The sequence below is a fragment of the Betta splendens genome, chromosome 11, assembly GCF_900634795.4.
Source record: "Betta splendens chromosome 11, fBetSpl5.4, whole genome shotgun sequence".
Taxonomy (NCBI): domain Eukaryota; kingdom Metazoa; phylum Chordata; class Actinopteri; order Anabantiformes; family Osphronemidae; genus Betta; species Betta splendens.
Window position 1 is genome coordinate 3,862,758 of NC_040891.2, and position 23,111 is coordinate 3,885,868.

The 23,111-nt window shown below is 47.2% G+C and overlaps 1 protein-coding gene across 4 annotated transcripts in view; it reads left to right on the forward strand.

Moving 5' to 3' along the window:
• ptprua (protein tyrosine phosphatase receptor type Ua) overlaps positions 1 to 23,111 on the forward strand; it is a 116,978-nt gene that overhangs the window by 82,905 nt on the left and 10,962 nt on the right. The window contains exons 9-22 of one of the 4 annotated variants that reach the window (XM_029166184.3): positions 440 to 549; positions 2,554 to 2,755; positions 4,757 to 4,859; positions 6,058 to 6,337; positions 7,915 to 7,951; positions 10,922 to 11,060; positions 12,862 to 12,891; positions 13,298 to 13,458; positions 13,750 to 13,937; positions 15,883 to 15,955; positions 16,427 to 16,503; positions 18,100 to 18,117; positions 20,597 to 20,633; positions 22,649 to 22,746. In XM_029166184.3, the coding sequence (XP_029022017.1) occupies positions 440 to 549; positions 2,554 to 2,755; positions 4,757 to 4,859; positions 6,058 to 6,337; positions 7,915 to 7,951; positions 10,922 to 11,060; positions 12,862 to 12,891; positions 13,298 to 13,458; positions 13,750 to 13,937; positions 15,883 to 15,955; positions 16,427 to 16,503; positions 18,100 to 18,117; positions 20,597 to 20,633; positions 22,649 to 22,746 (1,553 nt within the window). The remainder of the gene's footprint in view (positions 1 to 439; positions 550 to 2,553; positions 2,756 to 4,756; positions 4,860 to 6,057; positions 6,338 to 7,914; positions 7,952 to 10,921; positions 11,061 to 12,861; positions 12,892 to 13,297; positions 13,459 to 13,749; positions 13,938 to 15,882; positions 15,956 to 16,426; positions 16,504 to 18,099; positions 18,118 to 20,596; positions 20,634 to 22,648; positions 22,747 to 23,111) is intronic. The other 3 variants (XM_029166185.3, XM_029166186.3, XM_029166187.3) reach the window with 3 other exon arrangements.

Sequence of the window (23,111 nt, forward strand, 5' to 3'; positions counted from 1 at the left end):
CTTCTCAAAACGGTCCGACTGCGCTGAAAAATTGTTTGGCTTTTTTAGGAAGATCCATCTCATTAAACTAAGAAGGAAAAATGCACAGAGGTACTCAGGCAGTTCACAGGTTGAATTACTTGGCTGTTTCTCTGTCAGTGAGGTTCTAAGGAAGAAAAATCGGCTGCCACCCTCCGAGACACGGTGCTCTGTTATCAGACAGTGGAAGCCAGCATCTCACTTCATCCCGAGGGCTGCTCCACGCTTTCTTTTCATGTCTACCCCTCTGCCCTGTGTGTCCGTTGGCTGATTTTTTTTGTCCTTCACCCCTCTGGCCCGGTGCCTTTTCCCTCTGTCAAAGGTGTTTTTACCCCCCGGCATGCCTGCAAAAGAGTCCATTAACTCGAAACCCGAGGAAAGGGTTTGTTTCAGAGACGCTTGTTTTTCTCTCCTGCTGTAGTTCCCGGCGGCATCGCCCCGGAGTCCCTGACCTTCACCCCACTCGACGACATGATCTTCCTCAAGTGGGAGGAGCCTGTTGAGCCCAACGGCCTGATTACGCAATACGAGGTAGGATGCTTTATTAGTCATGCAAGAAATCACCAGCCCACGACAGTACAAGTGCCTTCGCATCACATACTAATCCTTTCCAGATGTGGGATGTAATTTGACCCTTGGCAGGATCTATTGTCTTCATCCTCTATTAGTGTAATGACGCAAAACCAGGAAAATCTGATTTAAAGACAATATTGCCTGTCTTCAGTTACCCCCCTGGACTTGTTTTTCTACTTCTAAGCCCAAGTGCTGGTAGCACACTCACGTCTGAGTCAGTGGGGAGAACCCACTTTTCACAGTTCAAGGGATTTACAGTACACGTTCACATGGTAATGAAGCTGAGGCTGACTTGGAGCTGTAATTACACTAGGGGGAGCACTGTTCTAATTACTTATTTGCCTAAGCGATGCCTCCACAAGAGGCCAACTTTAAATGTTTCTAATTAATTATTGATGGACCTGTATCAACCACAGGCCTTTGTAAGTGTGGACCTAGCAGCCGTGAACACTGGCTCGCTGATGGGTGGAGAAACTAGTTTCTATTCGCAAGGCAAAGTGAACCAGGCATAAGAAATGCCTGTGGACATGAAGTGGACAGGGCTCAGTCGAAGGAGCCCTGACCCTGGATGCACATCCAGTGAAGTTCTCATACGGTCGTACACTGGATACTCTATGACAAGCTTGGCCTCCTGTTAGGATCCGTGACCAGTCGCCCATATCTCCATCAACACGACAGGACATGAAAGTGTGTGTGTCCTCGAAATAGGCCGCTCCAACTCAGACCCCAGCTCAACTCAAAACTCAAAATGTTTCCTCTCACATCTGTTCGTTCGATAACTGGGATCAAACATCGCAGCGTGAGAGATCAGAGAAAGATGAGACATTTTTAACTCAGGGGTGACTTCACATCCTAGTGTTCCATTCCAACCAAATCAGCAAAATCAATGGCAAACGCCAGGAACTGTTCGGCCCCATTCTGAGCTTTTATGTAGGTTGAGTCAGTTTTATACTCCGTTGGACGCTACGCAGCTCTCGTGGCCTATAATATCTTTAATTAGTGTCCTTCTGCCTTTTTGGATGGTCACCAAAGGTTTAATGTTGCCATCACAACACTTGAACAGAATGTGTCCAGCCTCACTTGGCGAAGCTCTAGTCGCATATGCCCGTTTGGAAAATAAACCATGAGCCATAAAAAGAAAACCCTTTTTCTGTGTTTGTAGCCTCACATTTGAGAAGCAGTGAGCTTAAAAGGGTTAATTATAGCAGCCGTGTTTACATTACAGGTTTGTAGTCATCCTGTGTCATTCTAGTCAATACTAATGACCAACGTGTTACAGAAACAGATTTTATGATCGTCAATACTTGACATTATTACACCAACAGGCCGTTCCATTCATGCACCTTTGTGGTTCTCTGCTGTTGCTAATCCAGAAAGCTGTCAAATCAGGCCAACGGTGCTACAGTAGCAGTGTATGACACAGGCACCATGTGTGATTATCAGTCGCTAACAGCAGTGTGAGATTTATTAGGTCTGCACCGAGAGACGACGTCTAAATTTATCTGTGTATTGAGAGGCGTTTCTCACGAGGGAGCCTTTAAATAGAACATCGTCTGGGCTCAGTCTTTCAGCTGGTGAGTAATGAGCTGCAGTGTGAAGCAGGAGACAGACTTATACTGTACATAGTGCACTTTAAGAGTAGTGTATGGCGGATGATGCTGCAAACTGAAGTTCTTTGCAGTTTGCTAAATCCAGAAGCTAGTAATGGTTCACAGTTCATTTTAATTGCTACAGTATGCTAGCAGTGTGGCTGCCTTGGTTCATCAGCACAGTCACTCCTTCAGTCCTTTATTTTAGTCTAGACTGTCATATTTTAACAATGTATTCCCTATATTCATATTGCCCAGAGGTTGAACTCTTATTAACCTCAGGAAGGCAAACTCTGTAAAGATGGTTCTGTGTTAACTTACTGTAGTTGATGGGTGTATTGATTCATTAATTCGCTGTTGTCCCGGTTCCTAGATCAGCTACCAGAGTATTGAGTCGTCCGACCCTGGGATCAACGTGCCGGGTCCTCGCCGCACAGTGTCTAAACTGAGGAACGAGACCTACCACATGTTCTCCGGTCTGCACCCTGGAACCACTTACCTGGTGTCGGTCCGGGCCCGAACCACCAAGGGGTTCGGGCAGACGGCTCTCACAGAGATCACCACCAACATCTCAGGTGAGGCCTGGCACAATAGACAGATGTGTGATTCTGACTTTAGGCCAATTCAACTTTTGGATGACAGGGAAACTGGCACTTTACAGAGAACTTGACATGTTTCTCCTTTGGTTTCTTTAGACGGGGTGTGGTACGATCATTACTGTGTCATAGGGTACATGCAGAAAGTTGAGCCTAACTTTGGCCTTTGCAGTCGCTGGGCTCCTTTATTCCCAACAAACAGCTTTTATTGATGTCTCAAACCTTTGAGATGTGTGATTATATGTGATCAGCTTCAAGTAATGACTTTTAATTCTGTTTTTTGAGCTTTTGATTTAATTACAGATTCATTTTTGGATACAAACAGTCTCCATGTCGCTTCAGTCAAACAATGCATGTCTAAAAAGTACAAAAAGCAGCTTTCAAACGGGCTTTGCTTTCATTTGACGCAGCCCTGAATTATAGTGACCTGCAAAACGTTCCGCTTCAATGGCTGGGATGAAAACAGCTTTGTTCAGCCCCACAAACTAAATTCGTGTTTGTGATTCAAAGGCAGCACAGCATCTCAGAAATCGGAGGGAAAAGGTGCGGATCGTGAGAATAATCTGAAAAGCACACTCTTTGTCAAACGGCAGGCAGTTTCGCTAATTGTGTTTACTTTGATGAAACATCGCATGCTATTGTGAGGCCTCTCCATTTAAAATACAGGTGGTAAATGGCGCTCCTCTAAAAGGAGCAGCAGACGCACTTCTTCCTCGATGCACATCTGGATGGTGCCTGAGCAGAGGAAGTATGTCAAGCTTTTTTGTGTTATCAAAATGGTGAAGAGGCCCATGTGAAGGACTCACAGCTGTATGATGTTAGGATTGTGTATCTGAGAAGCGCAGCCCTGTGAGACTCTGTGATTGTTCATTTTGGAAAGACTAATGTTTTATATAGAATAGTCTGAGTTACATGAACATAAAATGTATGAACAATTTATGCATTGGTTCTTATATAAACATTATATGAACTACTGATTCACATAACATAATGATTTGTTCTGGTCTGTTCTGCCAAACACATCTAATTACATTATGCCTTGTTATTCGCGTTCTGTAACTATTTTTAAGCTAATGTGTTTACTCAACACACTTGATCCCACAGCTGCACTGCACATGATCAAACAGGAGTTTGAACAAAACGGCTTAGTTCAGTCAGTAAGTAGGGTTAAATCTATAAAACAAATGGGCTGAACTGTGCTCTGGATCTGTTGGCAGACAAAACTGTTTAAACAATGCAGGCCTTTCTCCATCTAATTCAGCAGGTGGTGTACAGTATGTGGGCACACAGCTGTCAAGATGTGTGGTCCAACCTATAGAACGGCTGTCGCCTGCCAGAAAAGCCCGACAGGAAGCCAACTTCCCCACCATCACAACATAAAGCTGCACTATTAGTCATTTCATACAGTAATTCATGCTGGATTGCAACATGCAGAATATGCTGCCTTACAAGCAAAAACACTTGCACGTCCATTTTTTAAATTTGAGCTCATCCGCTGTACCAAGATAGCCTTTACCCCCCCCCCCCCCCCCCCCCCCCCCCCCCCCCCCCTGCATCCTCCAGTCAGTTCACTCCCAGTGCAACACAGAGGCGGGAACACTCCACCTTATTGTCCCTGGAGCTTTGCTGAGCCTCTGCTGCTTTTCGATCTGCCCTAATTATATTATAAGGGCCTGTTGTTTTCTGTGTAGCTGGCTGCCGTTTGTAGTCACCATCAGTCAATGGCACTGTGTGGGAGGCCTCCACATACTACAGTACACTGGGGATGCGTGGGTAATGAATTAAGATCTCTTCATGTTGTGGTGGAAATTGCTGAAATATTCAAGCGAGTGCAGCTTCTTTTCCTTCTCGAAAACCTTAACAAACATTTGATCCTGCCAAGTAAAACAGAGAAGTCAAGTATTTAAAAAGATGCCGTTTTAACTGCAGTAAAACTAAAACGTCTGTGTGGTTTCCTTGCTCCACTTTTTTTCTCCCCAGCCCCGGTGTTTGACTACGAAGACGTCCCCTCTCCCCTGAGCGAGTCGGAGAGCACCATCACCGTGCTGCTGCGCCCTGCGCTGGGCCGAGGGGCTCCCGTCAGGTACAACTAATAGCTGCTCCGCTGACTATTCACGCCGCCATTCCTTCACTGTCATATTTATAGCAGCCATCAAAAGGGGCTCTGGAGAGAACCAGAAAATAGTTCTGTCGGCTTGCGGCTTAGCAGATACCAATTTAAATAAAATACGTGAAGACCCAGGGAAAGTTTTGTACAGACTTCACATTTCCTGCACAGTTGGTTGAACTGGTGTTAAAACAATAAATGATTCAATAATACTAAACAAAACAGAAATGTATGCTGTGTGGTGCAGCATAATGTTTAAACCCCATAACAGAACCATTTAAATGTATGGACTGTACTTAAGCTGTCGTTCTCCTTTTAAACAGAAGCACTGTTCCAACGGTAATGATGTCTCCCCCCCCCCCCCCTTCAACTTCTTTCTATCAAAAAGAATAATTGTTGTACTTGCTTTTAAAACATCCAGAACACAATTTGTTTTTTCTCACCCAGAAAAACAGGCACCATCTTAAAGGCAAACTATGTTTTCTGTCATTGCTGACATTAATTACCACATTGTGTTCGCTGCTGTTAAGAGCGTTGAAAAGATAGGACGGAAAAAGAGACGCAAGCCGTCAGACAATTAGACGGGTTATAAACAAATCCCTGGGTTAGCAGCTTTTTTTTGAAGGTTTATTACCCAAACTGCCTTAAGCATCCATCGCTTTTCAAAGATTGTCTCCCTGCTTCAGCGTTGACCTGGCAACCCAGCAGTACAGCCCAGGACGGCGGTTGACAACCAGCATTTCATTTCTGCTGCTTTTGCTAAGAAAGCGTCGAAACAAGGAATTCGCAAGTTTCAGTTGAAACACTGTCTAAACACAGGAGCAAACAGAAACTTTTCAGCACACGGAGGCTCATCGTCAGCAAACATGTTGACACATTGTGTTTGTTCGTTTAAGGCTGCGTGATTGTTATAAAGCTCTTCTGTCTGTGATGTTAGCAGAGCTGTAGTGTGTTCATATAATGCAAGAGCATTCCAAGTGACCCCCTAATGTTTAAATAGCAGTTCAGTTGTCATGGAAATTGCTTTCTTTTCAACTCATAGCAGCTGAGGACATTTTATTTGAAAATCTCACCTGGTTCAGTACATGATTTTTCATGTGGAAATGTTTTTGAGACGAATAAGCACCATGTGACGCGATGCCGTTGGTCTGATCGCCACGCTGCTCTCCTCCAGTGCCTACCAGGTGGTCGTGGTGGAGGAGGACGGCGCCCGACAGGTGAGGAGGAGGGAGCTGGGCTCGGTGGACTGCTTCCCAACACCCAACTCCTACAACGAGGCTCAGGCCAAAGGGGCCCCACACTACTACACGGCCGAGCTGGCCCCCAGCAGCCTGCCGGAGGCCACTCCCTTCACCGTGGGGGACAACCACACCTACAACGGCTACTGGAACAGTCCGCTGGATCCCACCAGGAACTACCTTGTCTACTTTCAGGCCACCAGCAACTTCAGAGGAGTGAGTTTTATGTGTTTTACGTTTAAAGTCGCATGAATATGGGAGAAATACAAACGGCCTCCTAGTCATGAGTAGATCTGAGGAAGGGAAAGACCAGATTATGTTAAACAAATGCATTGGCCAGTAAAGAGGTGTAATCACTGGTCTGCCTCACCTCCAGAGTCCCATCTATATGACACTATCTGCTCAGTGTAATGTGCCTCCACTGCCAGGAGGATCGTAATAGGCTTGGGTCTGGGTGAGGACTAACAGCTGGAACTCTTTCCCTTTGACGGCAAATGTTTTCACAGCAGTCTTCAGTCAGAAACCAGCTGAATATTGATGATTTTCTTTATTGTCCTGCAAAATTTTTTCAAACTATTTTCTAAACTATGGCGGTCTTTCAGGAGAAATGCGCTGTTTAGAGAGAAAGAAAAAAAACTAATTATTTTGACAATCACTGTGGATAAATTAGATGTACTAGGCTTTCCGTGGCCCGTGAGCTGCCACTGAATTGAATCAGTAATTGGTTTGGCAGATATGTCTTCAGTGGGGCTTGAAAGATGCGTGATTGGTGCTGTCAGCCTCTTCAGGAACACACGAGGAGGAAACAAACACACGTTCTTGGACCCGCACGCGTCACGTGGCTATTTCTTGCTACTTTCCATTCAGGCCCATGTTGCTTTTTTTTATTGCTCAGCATTAAGACGTGACCATGTGGACTCGTCAGTGTTGAGTTGGCACAAGAAGCTAGACTTTTACTCTGGAATCTTCTCTCTGCCCTCAGACTTATTAACAGTAACGCACAATGTTCATACGTGTAATTTCTGCCTATCAGGCGGCAACACATCAACAGACTCTGTGAGCTTTTGTTATTTTGGACTGTATTGACTCAGAAAATGCTGAAAGCTTAATCTTAAGGGATTCTGTAAGGGATTAAGAAGGCTTCATTTTTGATAAGCAGATTTACACATTTGATACAATGCTATCAGACGCCACCACAGGGACGGGCCTTCTTCAGTCTACTGTAAATCCCCGTTCTTAGTCAGCTTGGAGGGTCAGCAGCAATAAATTGCTACTTTGGCAAACACTGGCATCTCTGTCCCATAAGGCTAAAAGCCAACCTTGACAGAGGACGTGACAACGCATGACATACTACCTGCTGCCCCTTTAACAACCCCTGAGTGGGAGTGAATATGACTTATCTGTCACCGGGGCCGATGAGGATGCACTCGAAACAGATTTCCAATTAAAAGGGGTAATTTGGCAACTGTTGTAGGTGAAAAGGGGTTTGACTCCAATCTCAGAGCACAGATTAGCATAATTGCCCATAAAGGCTGATTCGACTTCCTTAAATGTTCATTTGGTAACATGCCCCTCTGTGGACGAGATGGAGGTGGTTGTTTTGGGGGCAGTCGCAGCCAATCACAGACGCCTCACACGGTGAAGGCGACCGGGGCTCTGTCTGAGGCGTCGTGTGCCTGGAAGTTTCACTTATTGGACATTGGTGTGACTTTGACACGCATTCATCTGTGTTTCTTTTTTGACTTAAGCTGACTTAAGACAAACAAATGAACTGACTTTCCTTTCACCCACAGGAGACCAGAATCAACTGCATTCGGATCGCTCGCAAAGGTAACAGCTTCGCTCCCCTCCCTTTTTAGAAGCGCTGTTATTATCAAATGAAGGATGAACCGGTAAAAGCTGGAACGCGTTCGTGTGCTTGCTTGCATTTGGGCTCGCAGATACAGTAGTTAGTTGAGTGACAGCTTAAAACCAGACAGCTGGCACAACAGCAGACATGTCAAAGCATGTTAAGAAGCCAGGAAGTGTCATAAATCAACTGGAAACGCTGCCACTTTGACCGATTGAGGCAGATGGACGTCAACTGAGCCCAGTCCATTCTTCTCCAGTGTCTTAAAACCTGTAGTTCACAGTAGCTGGACCTTTTCGTTAGTTGGTGCCCAAATTTGACTTTTTGCAGCTGGAGTTGTAATTTGGTCACTTGGTCTACTGTACCATTATATTGGCCACCAGTACGAAACACAGCAACAATCTCATTAGTCTCTTAGTTGTAATTGTAAAATGTCTGTATTTTTCAGAGCACCAGCAACAATAAATGCTGCTGTTGCAGCTGTAGGGGTGCGCTCATGAATTGTTAAACTGCTCCTGCAATAGCACTGTGGTGAGAAGGGAGCTGTGTTCCCTCCTATGATGAATAAGTAACACTGTGATTCTCCCAATAATCACAACCGCTATGGATTGTAGTGGTTCCAGCGGTTGGCGCTATGAGGTGGAGGCTGCGTGTCAGAGGCTTCGACAGTTATCCTGGATAAGGCTGCTGCTTAGTGGATTTGACATGGACTTAGTGGTGTTTTGGGTGCTGGAGGGGGGAGGCCCCCGTGCCAATCTCCCTTCAACAGAGACACCGGAGGAAGAAAAGGTGAAAGCAAACAGGAATTTGTGTTCTCACTGTTCCTCCTGAATCACCAACGCTGACATTTTAGCAAACCCGTTTCAGGCTCTGATCGCTTTGAAACCCTGAATGGAAGCAAGCGTTCCTGTCTCTCTCTCTCTCCCTCTCTCTCTCTCTCTCTCTCTATTCCTCCCTTGGAGAGGAAGCGACCGGGAGTGTTTGCTAGAGAGACAAACTCTGATAGAAGGCTCTCAGTTCAAACAATAGAGGAGAGTGCGTCAGGCAGAAGGTGAAATGGAGTTGTTCTCCCTTTCGTCCCCACTGAATTATGTCTAAAGTTTTGTATTGCTCTTGAGAAAGGTGGCAGATTAATTGGATTCCTTCCCCTGAACCCTTTTTTTTCCATCAACCCAAAGTGCACCGACTTCAAAGAATTCCGACTTACTACTCTCTGCCAGCATGTCATGTGGCGGTGGGTTGAATGTACTTACTTATATGTACTTACTTGTACATATGTCATCATGGCCCTTCAGCGGCCACACACAGGTCCCGCATACTGTACAGTATTTCCTTTCTGCCACTTCCCACATGCAGATGCTGCCAGCTGTTCTTGTAATGCAAAAATGCCATCGTAAATTGTAGCTTGAGCCAATTAAAAATAATTATGTTGTATGATATTTTGCAAAGAGCCATTTGTGTTCCTTTTCATGTCTTAACAAAAAGCTGGAATCTTTCCTTCCTCTCCACTCTCACTGCTCTGATTCCATCTCTTTTTCTAAACTATTAATTCACTCAATTGGTTCCACTTTGAGTGTTTTGCTTCTTTTTAGTTTGCAAATACTTCATGATCTCACCACGGTTGAGTTTGCCTGTTAAAAATGAGAATCTCAGCCTGATGCTGTGTATTTCTGCCAGGTCGTTGTAGGGACTAGTTCGTCAGATGAGATTTGCAGCGTGAGGAATGGGATGCTGACGTTTGCTGCGGAGTCGTCCTCTTCGTTCCCTAAGTGAACCAGCGCTGGGCTACTTCCAGCCATTTCCATTGTTTAATTCGGGGCTAGTCAGCCAGGAAATGACAAATTATGATGAAATATGCATCCCTCCTTTCTCATCCATGTGGATTTCCCTCATTGACCGCTGCTGCTGTTAGTTATTTTTTTCTCTCCTTTTGGCACAATGAAAAATCCCCATGATCGCCAATTTCTAAATATGGCCCTAAAAGCAAAATGACTCACCCGCCGTGATTTGTGTGATTACGGCAAGTCTGTCAGGCTGCGTCTGCCAGGAACTACAGTCACCAACAATCCGCAGCTTATCAAGCCAAACTCAGCATTCTGTCGCGCTAGAAAGCCACTTTTTTTTTCTGACTTTGTCGCAGACAAAGCAACAACTTTGTGCTACTGTTCCCCCATGAAGCAGTTTCCCGTTGCTTTACAGAAGCATCCATTTAAATTCAGCCGTGCAGCCAAAACTTGAAGAGACTATTCCAAGAAAATAATTCAGCCTGCATTTGTTTTACTCTTCAGTCGATTTGTTTTCTCATCGCTGTGGTTGATTAAGGAAAAAAAAAACTTGCGGTCTTAAGTGTACTGTAATAATACTCCAGCACTTTATTCACATGTACAGTAATATGGGCTTCTCACTCTCGGGTAATGACTGCCGATGAGTCACAGGCGGGGAGAGCTCGTGCCCTTGGCTGGCTGAGATGACGGTGCAGATGGGAATAAACAGGGACTGTGACATATGGGAAGGAGGGAAATGGCTGCATAATTGAGAATGTGTTTAAGTTGGGTAGATAACCAGAGCCTCGTGTTTCACCAGCCGCATGCGTTCACTTCCCTCTCACGTTCTCACGCTGCTTATATGAGTTCTCTGAAATAGTTGATGCAACACTTTTATAATGTCAAAGTGTGAATTCATGCGTTAAGTATCTTCCTCAAACATTCGCACATGAAAGAAAAATCACTCCCACAATGCAATGCATTGCAGGTTGTGCAGGAGAAAAGTCTATGCGGGACAAATACGGATATGTTCAAGGTAAACAGGAGGAAATTATCAACTTTTAGATTAGAAAAGGTGCTCTCTATGTCATCACTTTGCATCAACAGGCGTGATGCAGACCAGAAAGCTTATTAGAACCTGCTGGATAACACACCTCTTCCTGTCTCCTCTCCCGGACCTGCGTGCAGCTGCCTGTAAGGACTCCAAGCGGGCCCTGGAGGTGTCCCAGCACACGGAGGACATGGGCCTGATCCTCGGCGCCTGTGCGGGCGGCCTCGTGGTCCTCATCCTCCTCCTCGGCGCCGTTGTCGTCATCGTCAAGAAGGGGTGAGTGGCCGCGCTCCATGGGCAGCTGATGCGGGATGGGTGACACCCTTTCAAATTAAAAGTCTGAAGCCGTCGTTCCTGCGTGGCCAATCCAAAGGAGTGCATTTATCTCCATTGCACTTGGCAGCCAGGGTCTATTGAGGAAAGCGTCGGGCGATGCGAGTGAATTACAACCGGAGTTAGCAGAACGGCGGAGCATTAATCCTAAACTCTTCCCGCCGCCGCCGCCATCGCCGCAGCCAAGCTTTTGTGTTTCATCCCATCTTTTAATTTCAAGGTCTGCGTGTTGGCTGAGCACATTCAAATGCAGGCCGCACGCGCAGGAAGGAGTTGGCCGCGTTCCACCTGCAAATTACCTCCGTCGCTGATCGCGCCCACAGTGTGTTCTTCCCTCCGATGGTGGAACACTCATCTGAGTATGAAATATTTCATCAAGGGGCATGTTATTCCATTGCCCACTCAATTACATGAGGCGAGCAGCTGTGAGGTGCCAGTGGATGGACTAGTAATTGGTTAGGAAGGTTGTTTTTGCTTTTTTTTTTTGTTTTTTTGGAGAGAGGAGCTCTTCCAACCAGGAGGAATTTTCTCATTGGGAGAAAGAATGTTGACGTCTGGGAGAAGGCAGCGACTGATAAGATTCACCGGGCCAATCTCACACTAGGCAACAAAAGCAGCTCCACAGTCACACGGGGGCAAATAGGAACAGGCCGTGTTTATATATAGCCACGAGACGCCGTCGCTCCACTTTTACAATGTAGCGTAGCATTAATGGGATTTGTTTGTGTAATCATTAGGAGGATCTGGCTCCCGCTGCACAGCGGGATGCAGCGGCTGCAACGCGGGCTCGAAGATGAGGCAAAGGCTTAATGCACGCGGAAATTCAACTGTGCACCAACGTGGAAATGGATTCAAATAACCGGAGGAGCAAACTGTGTTTTTTGCCCAGTATTTTGCAAATTGCCCCCCGTGATTAGACCCGAGTGCTGGTTTAAAGAGGCTCTGAAATTAGACATACTCTCGAGTAGAAGCGCTTCCTTACTGTACGAGCTCCTCCACCACAAGTAGAACTGCCACTTTAAATAATGTATTCGACTTGAAGTGTTAAATACAATATCATCAGAACTTTACTTGAAGTACAAAGTTAAATGTCCTTATTAAAAATGGTAGCTCAGTACAGAACTATTTATATCAGTACAATAACGGACCACTGAAATGTGTTTCTTTTAATCATCTGATCTGTCTGAACTGTACTTAAATGACAGATTCAAGGCGTCCTCACTCCTTGTTGATTGTAGCAACAATTGATATTGAAGAGGTGCCACAGAAGCTGTAAGCGACGCCTGCACTGTGTTGTTTCACTCCGAGACGAGGGTCTGGCCCTTCCTGGTATTCTCACTTCTATTCTAACACCAGATGCCGGTTTCGCACGTTTTTTTTTTTTTTTGCTCTCCCTCAAATTGATGACGTCTCCCGAGACCAATTACCAAATTGCGCCCGGCCCCCAGCGGATCTGCGTTTCTCCCCGTATGCAGGAGCGCTCGCTGACACCTGCGAGGTGCGAATCCAGCTCTCGTCACGTCAACCGCGATTCACAGGGCGACCTGCAGTAAACACACATGAACAATAGAACGGTCCTGAGCTGCGTTTTAATGCAACAAGCCCTTTCTTCATTCTCCACGGCTTACGAGGAACATCTTCATTTATCTTTCCGGTGCCCATCTTAACGAACCATAGTCACCTCTGTTTTTTTTTTCTCCTCACTCTCTGTCTCTCTCCTTTCCTCCTCCTTCATGCTAAGCAGGAGGGACTTCTATTCTTACCCTTACTACCCGTAAGTTACTCCTTCCTCCATCTTCCACCCTGATGCCATCTTTCCCCTTGCTTGCCCTTCGTAGCCCCAAGATCACTAGAGTGGAAATAAAGATTGCTGTCTTCACCCAGTGTAGGCCTCCCCCCACTTTCCTTTCCTTTTCCTATTGTCCCTCCACAATCCCATTGCTTCCTGCACCACTCACTCGCTATCACCAAATCTTTCTCTTTCTGCTTGTCCAATTTCAATCTTGTAGCCCTTATATTTCTCCCTCAGCCGGATTTCTCATATCAGCCGCCCTGCTTTCCATCCCTTCTTATCTCTGTGCCTGTCTCTCTCCCATTCCTTCCCCTTTTCTCCGTCTATTATCACCCTCCGTCCCCTCTCTGTGTCTTTATCCTGCCTCTCTCTGTCTGCGACTCTGCAGCAGGAAAAAGGTGGCCATCAACAAGGCGGCCATGTCCTACAGGCAGGAGAAGAGTCGGAAGCTGAGCTCTCTGGACTGCAGCATGACGGAGCAGAGCACCCTGCAGCAGGATGAGAGGATGGCCCACTCCTTCATGGACGCCCATGGCTGCAACGCTCGAAGTAAGACAGCGAGGAGCATATGGCCACTCTTAGCGTCTGGAGTGATGCAGCTCTCCCCTTCCCGACCTTCAGCCATGTTTATTCCTAAGCATGTGTCCAATCTGTTCTGCCAGACTGTAAGGTGGTCTCAGCAGAGAGCTCCTGTCTGTTTGAATGTTCCGCACTGTCAAATGCTGAGTTTTTTTCTGTTTTTTTTTTTTTTCTTGAGACGCCCCCTAGAAATTTAAGCTGCGTTTACGTTAACGTGGGTTTCTGCGCGGCGCGGCTTGACTTTGCGCTTTGCGTCCCCAGACGAGCAGCGCAGCTCCGTGAACGAGTCCAGCAGTCTGCTGGGAGGCTCGCCGCACCGCCACTGCCGCAGGAAGAGCTCGCCCTATCACACGGGTCAGCTGCACCCCGCGGTGAGGGTGGCCGACCTGCTCCAGCACATCAACCAGATGAAGACGGCGGAGGGATACGGGTTCAAGCAGGAGTACGAGGTACAGTAGGAAAGGGGGGGGGGGGCTTTGATGAAGAGCTGATGTATGTTTGCACACATCCAATTGTGATGTATTTATATAAATTCAATGCATTCAGTTCATCATGTTGTATAATATTACATGATATCAGCATATTTTCGTGTATTTTTCTGTTTTCGAGGGCTTGGGAATTTTTTTGGGCTCTTCTGTAGAGGATGCTCTCAAACACCTGCACCACCGTCAGCTGCATATGTAACGCTGAAAACGCCGTACAGCGGTGGGATCCTGGGTGTTTTAATGTTGGCGCTCGGGTTCCATCTCTGTATTACTATTTTAATGGAGCATTTAAGATTCATGAGGAAGCAAAAATGCCGTTTTACTTCATCTGCATTACAGAGATGAAGCAGATCCTTAATGTGGATTAATTATGCTTTCTAGCGCTTTTATCTTTTTAATTATTTTTTTTTACTTATATATGAGTTTTGTGTTTTTTCCACACCACCCACTGTAAAAAATGTATTTTTTTGCACCTCTACCTGCAGGAAGCCAGATGCACTTTTTCGATTCATTAAGCGATCCCCTGAGGGGCCAACAAATTTCCCTCCTCCAAAATCAATATATGGGTCGCTTTTTCACTCCAGTCTGGCTCCCCATCGCCTGGAGAAATAAACAAGATGAAGGGGATCAGTGGGTACACCGCTGTCAGGCTTCATAACCCTTATTTCCCACAGGGTCTTGCCGCTGCCATTGATCAGGCATTGCGGTGCATTGTATGTTTGTCTTGAAGGAGTCAGGGTTCTCGTTGCGGTGACAGTACAGCGCTGTGTGTGTGTGTGTTGCACTCGGAAGGGAACATCTGGAGCCAAAGTCCGTGAATAAACACGCAGCGACAGAAGGTGTGACACCCATCATTACATGGAGCCCCCAGTGGGTGAAGCTGTGTCATGGTGCTTTCTCCTCAAACTGCAGAGCCTGTCAGTGCAAAGTAAAATACCATGATGTACAGTGGAGCTTTGGATAACGTCGGTGAAGTGATCGCGCTAATTCAAACCCCTGAAATCCATTCTTTGAAGTTGCTTCGGTTCAGAGCAAATGGGGAAAGACAGTTTTTGCCACTGTTTAACCTCAGCCCAAGTCTGAATAGAACTGAATAGCTACTAGAGCAGATGTTTGCCTCACGTTGTCCTCATCTGGGCCCCAAAGTGGGATGAGGAAATAGGCAGCAGGTGTCAATGGTGTGGATTTGTCATTGAAAAAGGGGGGAAAGCCAGAGAAGCACTGCAGGTATAGCAGTTATAGACGTGGCAGCATCTGCCTGTATTTGTTGTTCTCGCACAACAGCTCGTAGCCTCTTCTATGTATGAAGTAGTAGGTTTGATAATAGGTTTAAATAGTAATAAGTCTTCCCATGCAGTGATTTGTTATGATGAGCAGCCAATCAGAGTGGTTCTCATGTGCAAACCTTTGAAGGCCAGTGTGATCCGTTTGATTTGATCACACCTGATTCTCCTCAGCTCCATCCAACAGGGTCAGTTTAGCGTCAGATCAGGACCCTGCGTGCGCCTCAGGGACCCGAGCTTGTATTTCCACCCCCCCCCACACTTCCTTCGTATCAATTTGGATCCAACGACTCATCCCGCCACAGCAGCGGGTTTACTAGATGGGCGTCGTAAACAGCTGTCACGCACTTAGCGGTTTAACGCCGGGGTTTCACGGAGCGCCTCACGGCCCCACGCTGCGTGCGGAATGAGAACGACTCCTCCTCGCGGCCGCAGTCATCCCTCAGTCCCCCCCCCCCCCCCCCCCCCCCCCCACACACACACACACACACACACACACACACCCCACCCCCCCACCGCCGCACCCAGGCAGATGTCTGCTGAAGACTCGGCGCGTTGTTCGAGGCGGCTCGTGTTCGTTCAGCAGCTTTAAGGTGTAAATGCTGAACTTGATCTCGACTTTCCAGAGTTTCTTCGATGGCTGGGACGTCACCAAGAAGAAGGACAAGACCAAAGGGAGGCACGACAGTCTGCTGAGCCGTACGTATGCAGCTTGACAGTGTGTATTTGAAGAAATATTAATAGTTTATAGCCAAGCAGATCAGATTGCTACCTGTTTACACGGTGTTGTGTCCTGTGAGTTCAACTGTTTAGGAGAAAACTTGCAGTTAAAGTTTCATTAATGACTTTTTTGTGTTGTCACTGAGTCGGTAAAATGCTGTCAGACAGACAGTAAGCGACAAAATCCTGACTAAGATGATGAATAGAGTTGTTCTGTCGTTTCAACTGGTCTGCGGCGCCGTGGTCATTTTTCTCCGCCGTTCATTGACGGCAATAACAACCTTTTTGAAGCGGCCATTGATTTTTTTTTTTCCGCAGACTGAAAACCCTATTTCATTCTCATAAAGTCACCGTCCGCATCGTCATTTTGAAAACATTCGGAAGAATGGTCCGATGTGTGCGGCCTCACAGATAAAAACGAACACCGTAATTGATGTGTTTTCCTTTCAGACGATCGTCATCGAGTCAAACTTCACTCGCTGCTCGCCGACCCCAGCTCAGACTATGTCAACGCCAACTACATAGATGTAAGTCTGAGCTCTTTAGACTCTTCTTGTCTGGAGGCTCATACTAGTTGAGCTGTTGTTGTAGGTGTGTGGTGTTGTCTCATTTTTGGGGGGGGGGGTTATTTTCTACACTAATTGCCCCCTTGGATCACTGAGCCCTGTGACTCATCCAGAAAAGCTTGGAACTCCCTCGCTCCCTGTAACACGGCCGGGGCTTTAATCTACTTCCACATATTGTGATCTCACCTACAGTTCAGCTCGAGTGAATATCAGAAGGAGACTCTTCAGTCCCAGCGGTGGTTCGCGCTCCTGACAGATCCTATCTGGGCAGCTTTGCATTAGCTGGACCAACCTTATCTAAAGGACAGCGCCACTTTCTTCGGCGCGGCTCCGCTGCTCACTCATAATGGGAGGGTTGAAGGGGACTCTGAAATGCTCTCAACACGCCGCTCGTCTGGTTCCGATGCAGCCCTTTTTGAAGTGCTCATCCCAGACGCGGGCTCTCACGGCCTCCGAGCGCTGAATTATGTCCTTTTTGTTTCTGCGATTGTTTCGCTGAACAAAAGGAAACGTAAAACGGGACCGCGGCGAAGGCCTGACTCAGCCCGCGTGGGCGGCGTGGGTTAAAGCGGAACGTCAGGGTCCACAGAGCCGTGCGCGGCCACTTTATCCCCTTTAATGCTCTGTGAGGGCTCCATTAGGACCGGCGCTCCGGGGACCTTCGCCGAGACCCCTGGCTCCTGCCGCTGCGAGGAAATTATCCCAAACGTTTCACGGATCAGACCGAGGTTGCAATAAATGGAACGGCGCTCACTCTGAAGGTCAAACTCAAGGTGACCTTTCCTCTCGCTCGCTCGTTTCTCCTCCAGACGTGACATTTTTGAGCGAAGCCGTCGGGCCGCTCTCGCGTTCCCGACGCGGAACGACTCTCTCCCCGTCTTCGTCTGCCGGGTAGCGCTTCCCCGCTCCGGCGCTCGGGAAGTAATGCCCGCTCGACTCGTGTCGGAGGCGGCGGTAATTTGTTTGGGAGAAGATAAAATGGGAATAAGAGTGGGACGTAATGGCTGCCGCGGCTGAGCGGGCAAATCCAAAAAGCCTCATTTTATTCAACGCGAGTCAAAGTCGGCTTTAGCTTAACGCTCAGCATACTGTACACACGTTTGTGTAACCTGACCCAGTTTATTCACCTTAAAGTGCCCCTCAAACGCAGCACTCTACTAGTTTAGCCACATGAAGGGATCACCAGCTTGATTTACCGACACGATTGTTGAAATCATTAAACGTTGGGGGAAACGAAAACCCTCCGGATGCCGGTTAGCGCCGTGGACATGATTGGACATTTGGAAGCCGTGTCCGTGGACAGTGCGCGGGTTAACTGCCACGGGCCACCTTAAAGGCATCTTTCACCTTGAGCAATTAACATTTAAAATAACTACCATGGCATTTGAGGCATCTGAATATTATTCTTTCCACAGGTGCTCAGAGCGAAGCCGCTCTCTAACCATTTCACTGCCCCCTTTTCCTGCTCCCGATCACAATAACTCACTCTTGTTTCTCCCTCCACTTTCCGCCTTCTGTCTCTCGCCCCCCCCCCCTCGACCTTTTGGCATCTCTTAGATTCGGATAAACAGGGAAGTAAGTACCTTGCTTCTCTCCTCCTTTTCCATCTCCGCTGCTTTTTCATGCTGCCCTCCATGGCTCCCGTCCAACAGCAGATCATCTTTTCCTTTTCCCCCTCTGAGCTGTTTCTCCGCCTTTAACCGTCGCTTTTTCATCCTTTTACGGACTCACCACAGCGGTTTCTCACCAAACCTGAGGTTGTTGCTTGGTTGTCCCATTAAAGGACTGGTAGAATGATGCAGAGAAGACAAGATGAGGTCAAACAAGAATAGACACACAAGTATAGAAATGATTTAAAATATATATTCAGTTTGAAAAAGCCATAAGGAGATACGCCAGTGTATACACCATATTTATCAAGCATCTTAAAGGGGAGTCGTCACATCATTCAGTCACAGACTGGTTTCCAAATGTTTTAATGAGCTGGACTAGCTAATGCAACATTTACAGGTAAGGTCTATTTCTACATAAGCTTTCTTCTCAACGACTATACAGTAGTCTGTAACTTTCAACAGACCTGTCATTGGTATTTCAACGCACACATCGAAACAACTCAAGTGTGCAGTAGGATTTCACAAGAGCTCAATACTCAGCACTGGTCAGAGCTGCAGATCTGACATTATACTCTCTGAATCTGTACAAGTATAGCATGGGACTTTTCAAATGAAGACCCTGTTCCTCTACTGCAGTGTTCTCAAATAGCGAGGAGGTGCAGGGTGTGTGTGTGTGTGACCCCGGGGAACATGCTTCTTTGCCGCAGGTAGTTTTTAGCACTGAACAGGACACAGCACAGAGCTGGACATATGAAGACACTGAATGATAGAATATTTACTGTACACCAAGTCTCTACAATCAAGTTGGTTACAGCGCTTAGACCCTATTTCTTCCTCATAACCTCTACATGGGTTTAATTTCTGCTATTCTACTACTAAAAAAATACTTCGCTGGCATTAGTATTTGCTTTTTACTGTCCTCAGATTTCGCTGTTTCAAAAAATAAACTGATCACAAGTGTCAGGGTAGACAATCATCGCTTATCGTCTCCTCTTACAGTGGGAGACTCGCATTATGTTTAACGCCCTGTATAACAGCTACAGCTCAACCCTGAGCTCCAAGAGTGTGAAAGAGTGAAAGTGAATGTTGAAATAACAAAGTGCTTTGCAAAGATCAATTGAGTGGATCAAACCATTTTGCAGCAGATTTTTCAGGGGTTTTGAGTAATTGCTCCGCACAACTTCATCCACACAAAATTACTATTTGTTGTCAGATTATGTCGAAATTCTTTTTAGCCTTAAGCACAAGCCACGACACCACGTGTCTCATTTTACCTAAAAAAATAGGACTCCAGGTTAAATGTGAACTCATTTGCATACACCAAGGTGAGACCTCTCTCAGGTAGTGAGTGTGAGCCAGATCTATTGAGGTACCACTAACAGGAAGCTGGGCACAACCGATAAGCTCTGTACAGTTCAGGTCTCTCTGCATGTTTTTTTTACTTTTACCCCCTTCAATCCATTGTGAATTCATATTGCCTGACTTGTCTTTGCCTGTATGCCGTTGGAATATGCGGTTGCTAAGGTGACAGACGGGAAAGCGGTCGGCCCGGGGAGACTCGGGGCGCGATAGAGGCTTATGGGAGGCTTATGGGTACAAGGGTTGCTGTACTCCTTCATATGGATGGCCATCCATCTCACCTTCCCTCTCTGGCATGACAGATCCAGAATGTAATTTATGTGGCTGCCCGGCTGAGTCGTGCATGCGTGCGTGTGGGTCCAGTGTTGTTCCCCATGTGTAGTGTACAAATGTTTAGCAATATCACTTTACCCCTCTAAGTGTTGAAGGGGCGAACTAATCCTAATTGTGGGGATCTATCATGCTCGGCTGCTTTACATTCAGCGCACGCTTTGTTTGGTGGAGGGCCGGGACGCCACTAATATTCTCCCAGGCTGTGCATACTGTATCGTAAACCGCCCTAATGCTAGGCAGAGCAGCGAGGAGGCAGCCAGATCAGTCAGTGTCACTCAGGTAGAATTACTCCCCGAGCTGAAGATCCCTCACTTGTCAATCTACCTTTGATCAGCGGCGCCCGGCTGCATGCAGAGCGCGGCGCGGCCCGGGCTGCCTTTGAAACGCGGCCGCCTCGGTCCGCATGTAATGACCTGGCTCCGAGACAGACGGGGGGGTGAATTAATGCCATTTCGCCTGCATTTTAATGCAAGCGCCGGGCCTGAAGAGTCCGCAGAATTTAGTCTGTCAAACATGCTAATGTATTTTAAGCGCTGCGCGTGTTCGTTTTCCACCGAAGCCGAAGTCGCTTCCGTCAAAAGCGGAGCACGGCGCCGACATCAAACCTCCTCCTCTTAGATGAATAAGAGATGACTTGAAGCTTAAAATGGGCAAAGGGAAATGGATGGGAGGGTAAAAAATGATTTTTTTTTGCCCTGTAATTATTAACCCGCTCTCCTTCCTTTCTCCACCGCCTCTCTGTCGCGCAGGGCTACCAGCGGTCCAACCACTTCATCGCCACTCAAGGTGAGTCTGACGTTCAGCAGCAGCGCTCGACTGCTAATATTTGCCCCCCCCCCCCACCCCCCCCCCCCCCCCCACCCCCCCCCCCCCCCCCCCCCCCCCCCCCCCCCCCCTCCCCTCCCAACAATAATCCACTGAGTTATTAAGCTGTAAACAGCCAGGAGTGTGTGTGTTGCATCACGCTCACATCTGGATATGAGGAACACTCTCTTACCTTCCAACTGTACCTGTCAATCAATCCTCGCTGTAACACCAGCGACTGCTGCTCCTCATCAAGTTCTGCCTTTCGCGCCTCTCTCTCCGCCCCGTCATCTGCATGTGTGGCGCATCGTCTCTCTGATGCGGGTTTGATACACTATATAGGCTGCGTATCCCAAGAGAGAGAGAGAGACACACGTAAGAGAGAGCGAGACAGACAAACACACACAAAGGAGGGAGCGAGCAAGACATTCTCTTTATTCTCTCCGAGCTGTGATCCTATTTATTCAGCGAATATGTTTTTTATTTCATGATCCCCCCATGATTTCCACCCATCTCTCCCTTTGGTCTCAGCTCCGCCGTTTCATGAAAGTAACCTCGGAACGTTTCTCCCGCTCACATTTTGCTCACAAAGTCTTTCTGCAGACGTGGGCGCAGGTGGGAGGGGAGCGCCCGCAAGAGCATGCGATCCAGCAAAAAAGGGTTTGGTGGAGTGTGACATACAGTCGAGGTTACATTAAGAAATACATAGATTTGATGTGTATCTGTTCTGTTCAATTAATTTACTTAGTATAGCAAAAGTAAAACTTTAAAATAACAAAATCATGAACCTGAATCTTTTTCCCTTGGTTGATGCTCAGATTTCACCAAAATTTCTCACTCTCTCCCGGATTTTTTACTCACTCAGACGTAATGCTCCCCATGGCTCCTGGTCTCTGTTTGCATATTATTTCAGCCGTTCTGATGATCCGGTGAACTGAACTAAGCACACAGCATACAAACGGCCTAATTGAAGACTCTGCCTCACTCAAGAAAAGCCCTGCACATCCAGCTGCTAGACGGCAGGTCACGGTCCGTTTGCTGTGTCTTAGACGAGTCTTAAGGCAGCTGCGCGTCGGCGGCAAGTCGCGCGGCGCATACAGATGTCCCGCGCCGCCGCCATCATCGCACATCGCCGGTGCCTCCATCCACCAGGCTCAGCTGACTAATAAGCGTTGATCGCTAACAGAGGCGGAGGGTGTGAGAGCCTGTCTTCACGTGAGACAGACGCTCATACAGTAGCTCATCGTTTTTAAAGTTGGACCCTGAGACGTCGGCAGTTCCTGTAAACGGGAAGACACTCGGGTTCTACTGATTCTCCAGTCTCCGACTTCACAGGATCACACGAGGTCCGGTCCAGTACTCACTAACTTCCTTGGCTCGTAGAATGCAATGAGCAATTTCCCAAGAAGAAAACTTATCGTGATTAAATCTAAACCGCGACATAAATGCTTCCGTTTAAAAGCCTCAAGTGATGAACCGCTCTTTTCCAACGGGAGACTTCTCCTAATAAAGTCGTCCAAGTTAGTTAAAGGAGACAAGATAACGCCGCCATTAAACAAAGCGCGCACAGATGAACGTCACGCACTTCAGAGGGTGCAGCGTGAAGGAGGGCCCCGTGATATTATCAACGCCTCCGAGTAATGAAATCAATGAAGGTGTCGCCGTCTCCAGAGGCCTGTGATTTGTGTGAGCCAGCTGTGCCCGGGGAAGGTAATACAGGAGGCTGTTTGCACAATGACTGAGGATTTGTGGGTGTATTGAAATGACATTCCTCTGTAGTATTAGGAGAACACAGAGCGGGCAATAGTTCAGCAGTGACACGCTGTTGCTTTATTCGCTGGCATGGATTATACAGCACCTCTGCATTGTTTGTTATTGCTGGTAGATTCGGTGACTTATGATACCCCATTTTTCCTTTTATCCTCCTCCACCTGTTCTCACTTCTCTCTCTCCCACTCCTCCACCTATACTTCTGCTGCTTATCTCCTCCTCCGCAGGCCCCAAGCAGGAGATGATCTACGATTTCTGGAGGATGGTTTGGCAGGAGAACTGCTTCAGCATCGTCATGATCAACAAGCTGGTGGAAGTGGGCCGGGTAGGTTTCTCCCCCCTGTTCGTCCGCTGACCTCTCCGGCCGCCCGCGAAGACGGATGGTAGCCACGGTAACGCGGCTCCGCGGCTCCTTCTATCAGTGGCTGCTGTCTGATTGTGACTTATCACCTTTAGCTGTGGCGCCTGTGCTCCAAGGTCACAGCTTTGACGTCCCGTACGGCAGCATGAATGGCCGCCGCGGCCTTTGTTCCATTAACTCTTCGTTCGTGCTTCTCACAGATACAAGATTTCCACCGAGTTATAAAAAGCTGATAATGTGATAAAGCTAGAAGTGAATTGCAGAATATTCTATAAATGCATTATTATGATCGCATGTGAAGTCAAAGCCTCAGTAGCTGCTGACTTTGA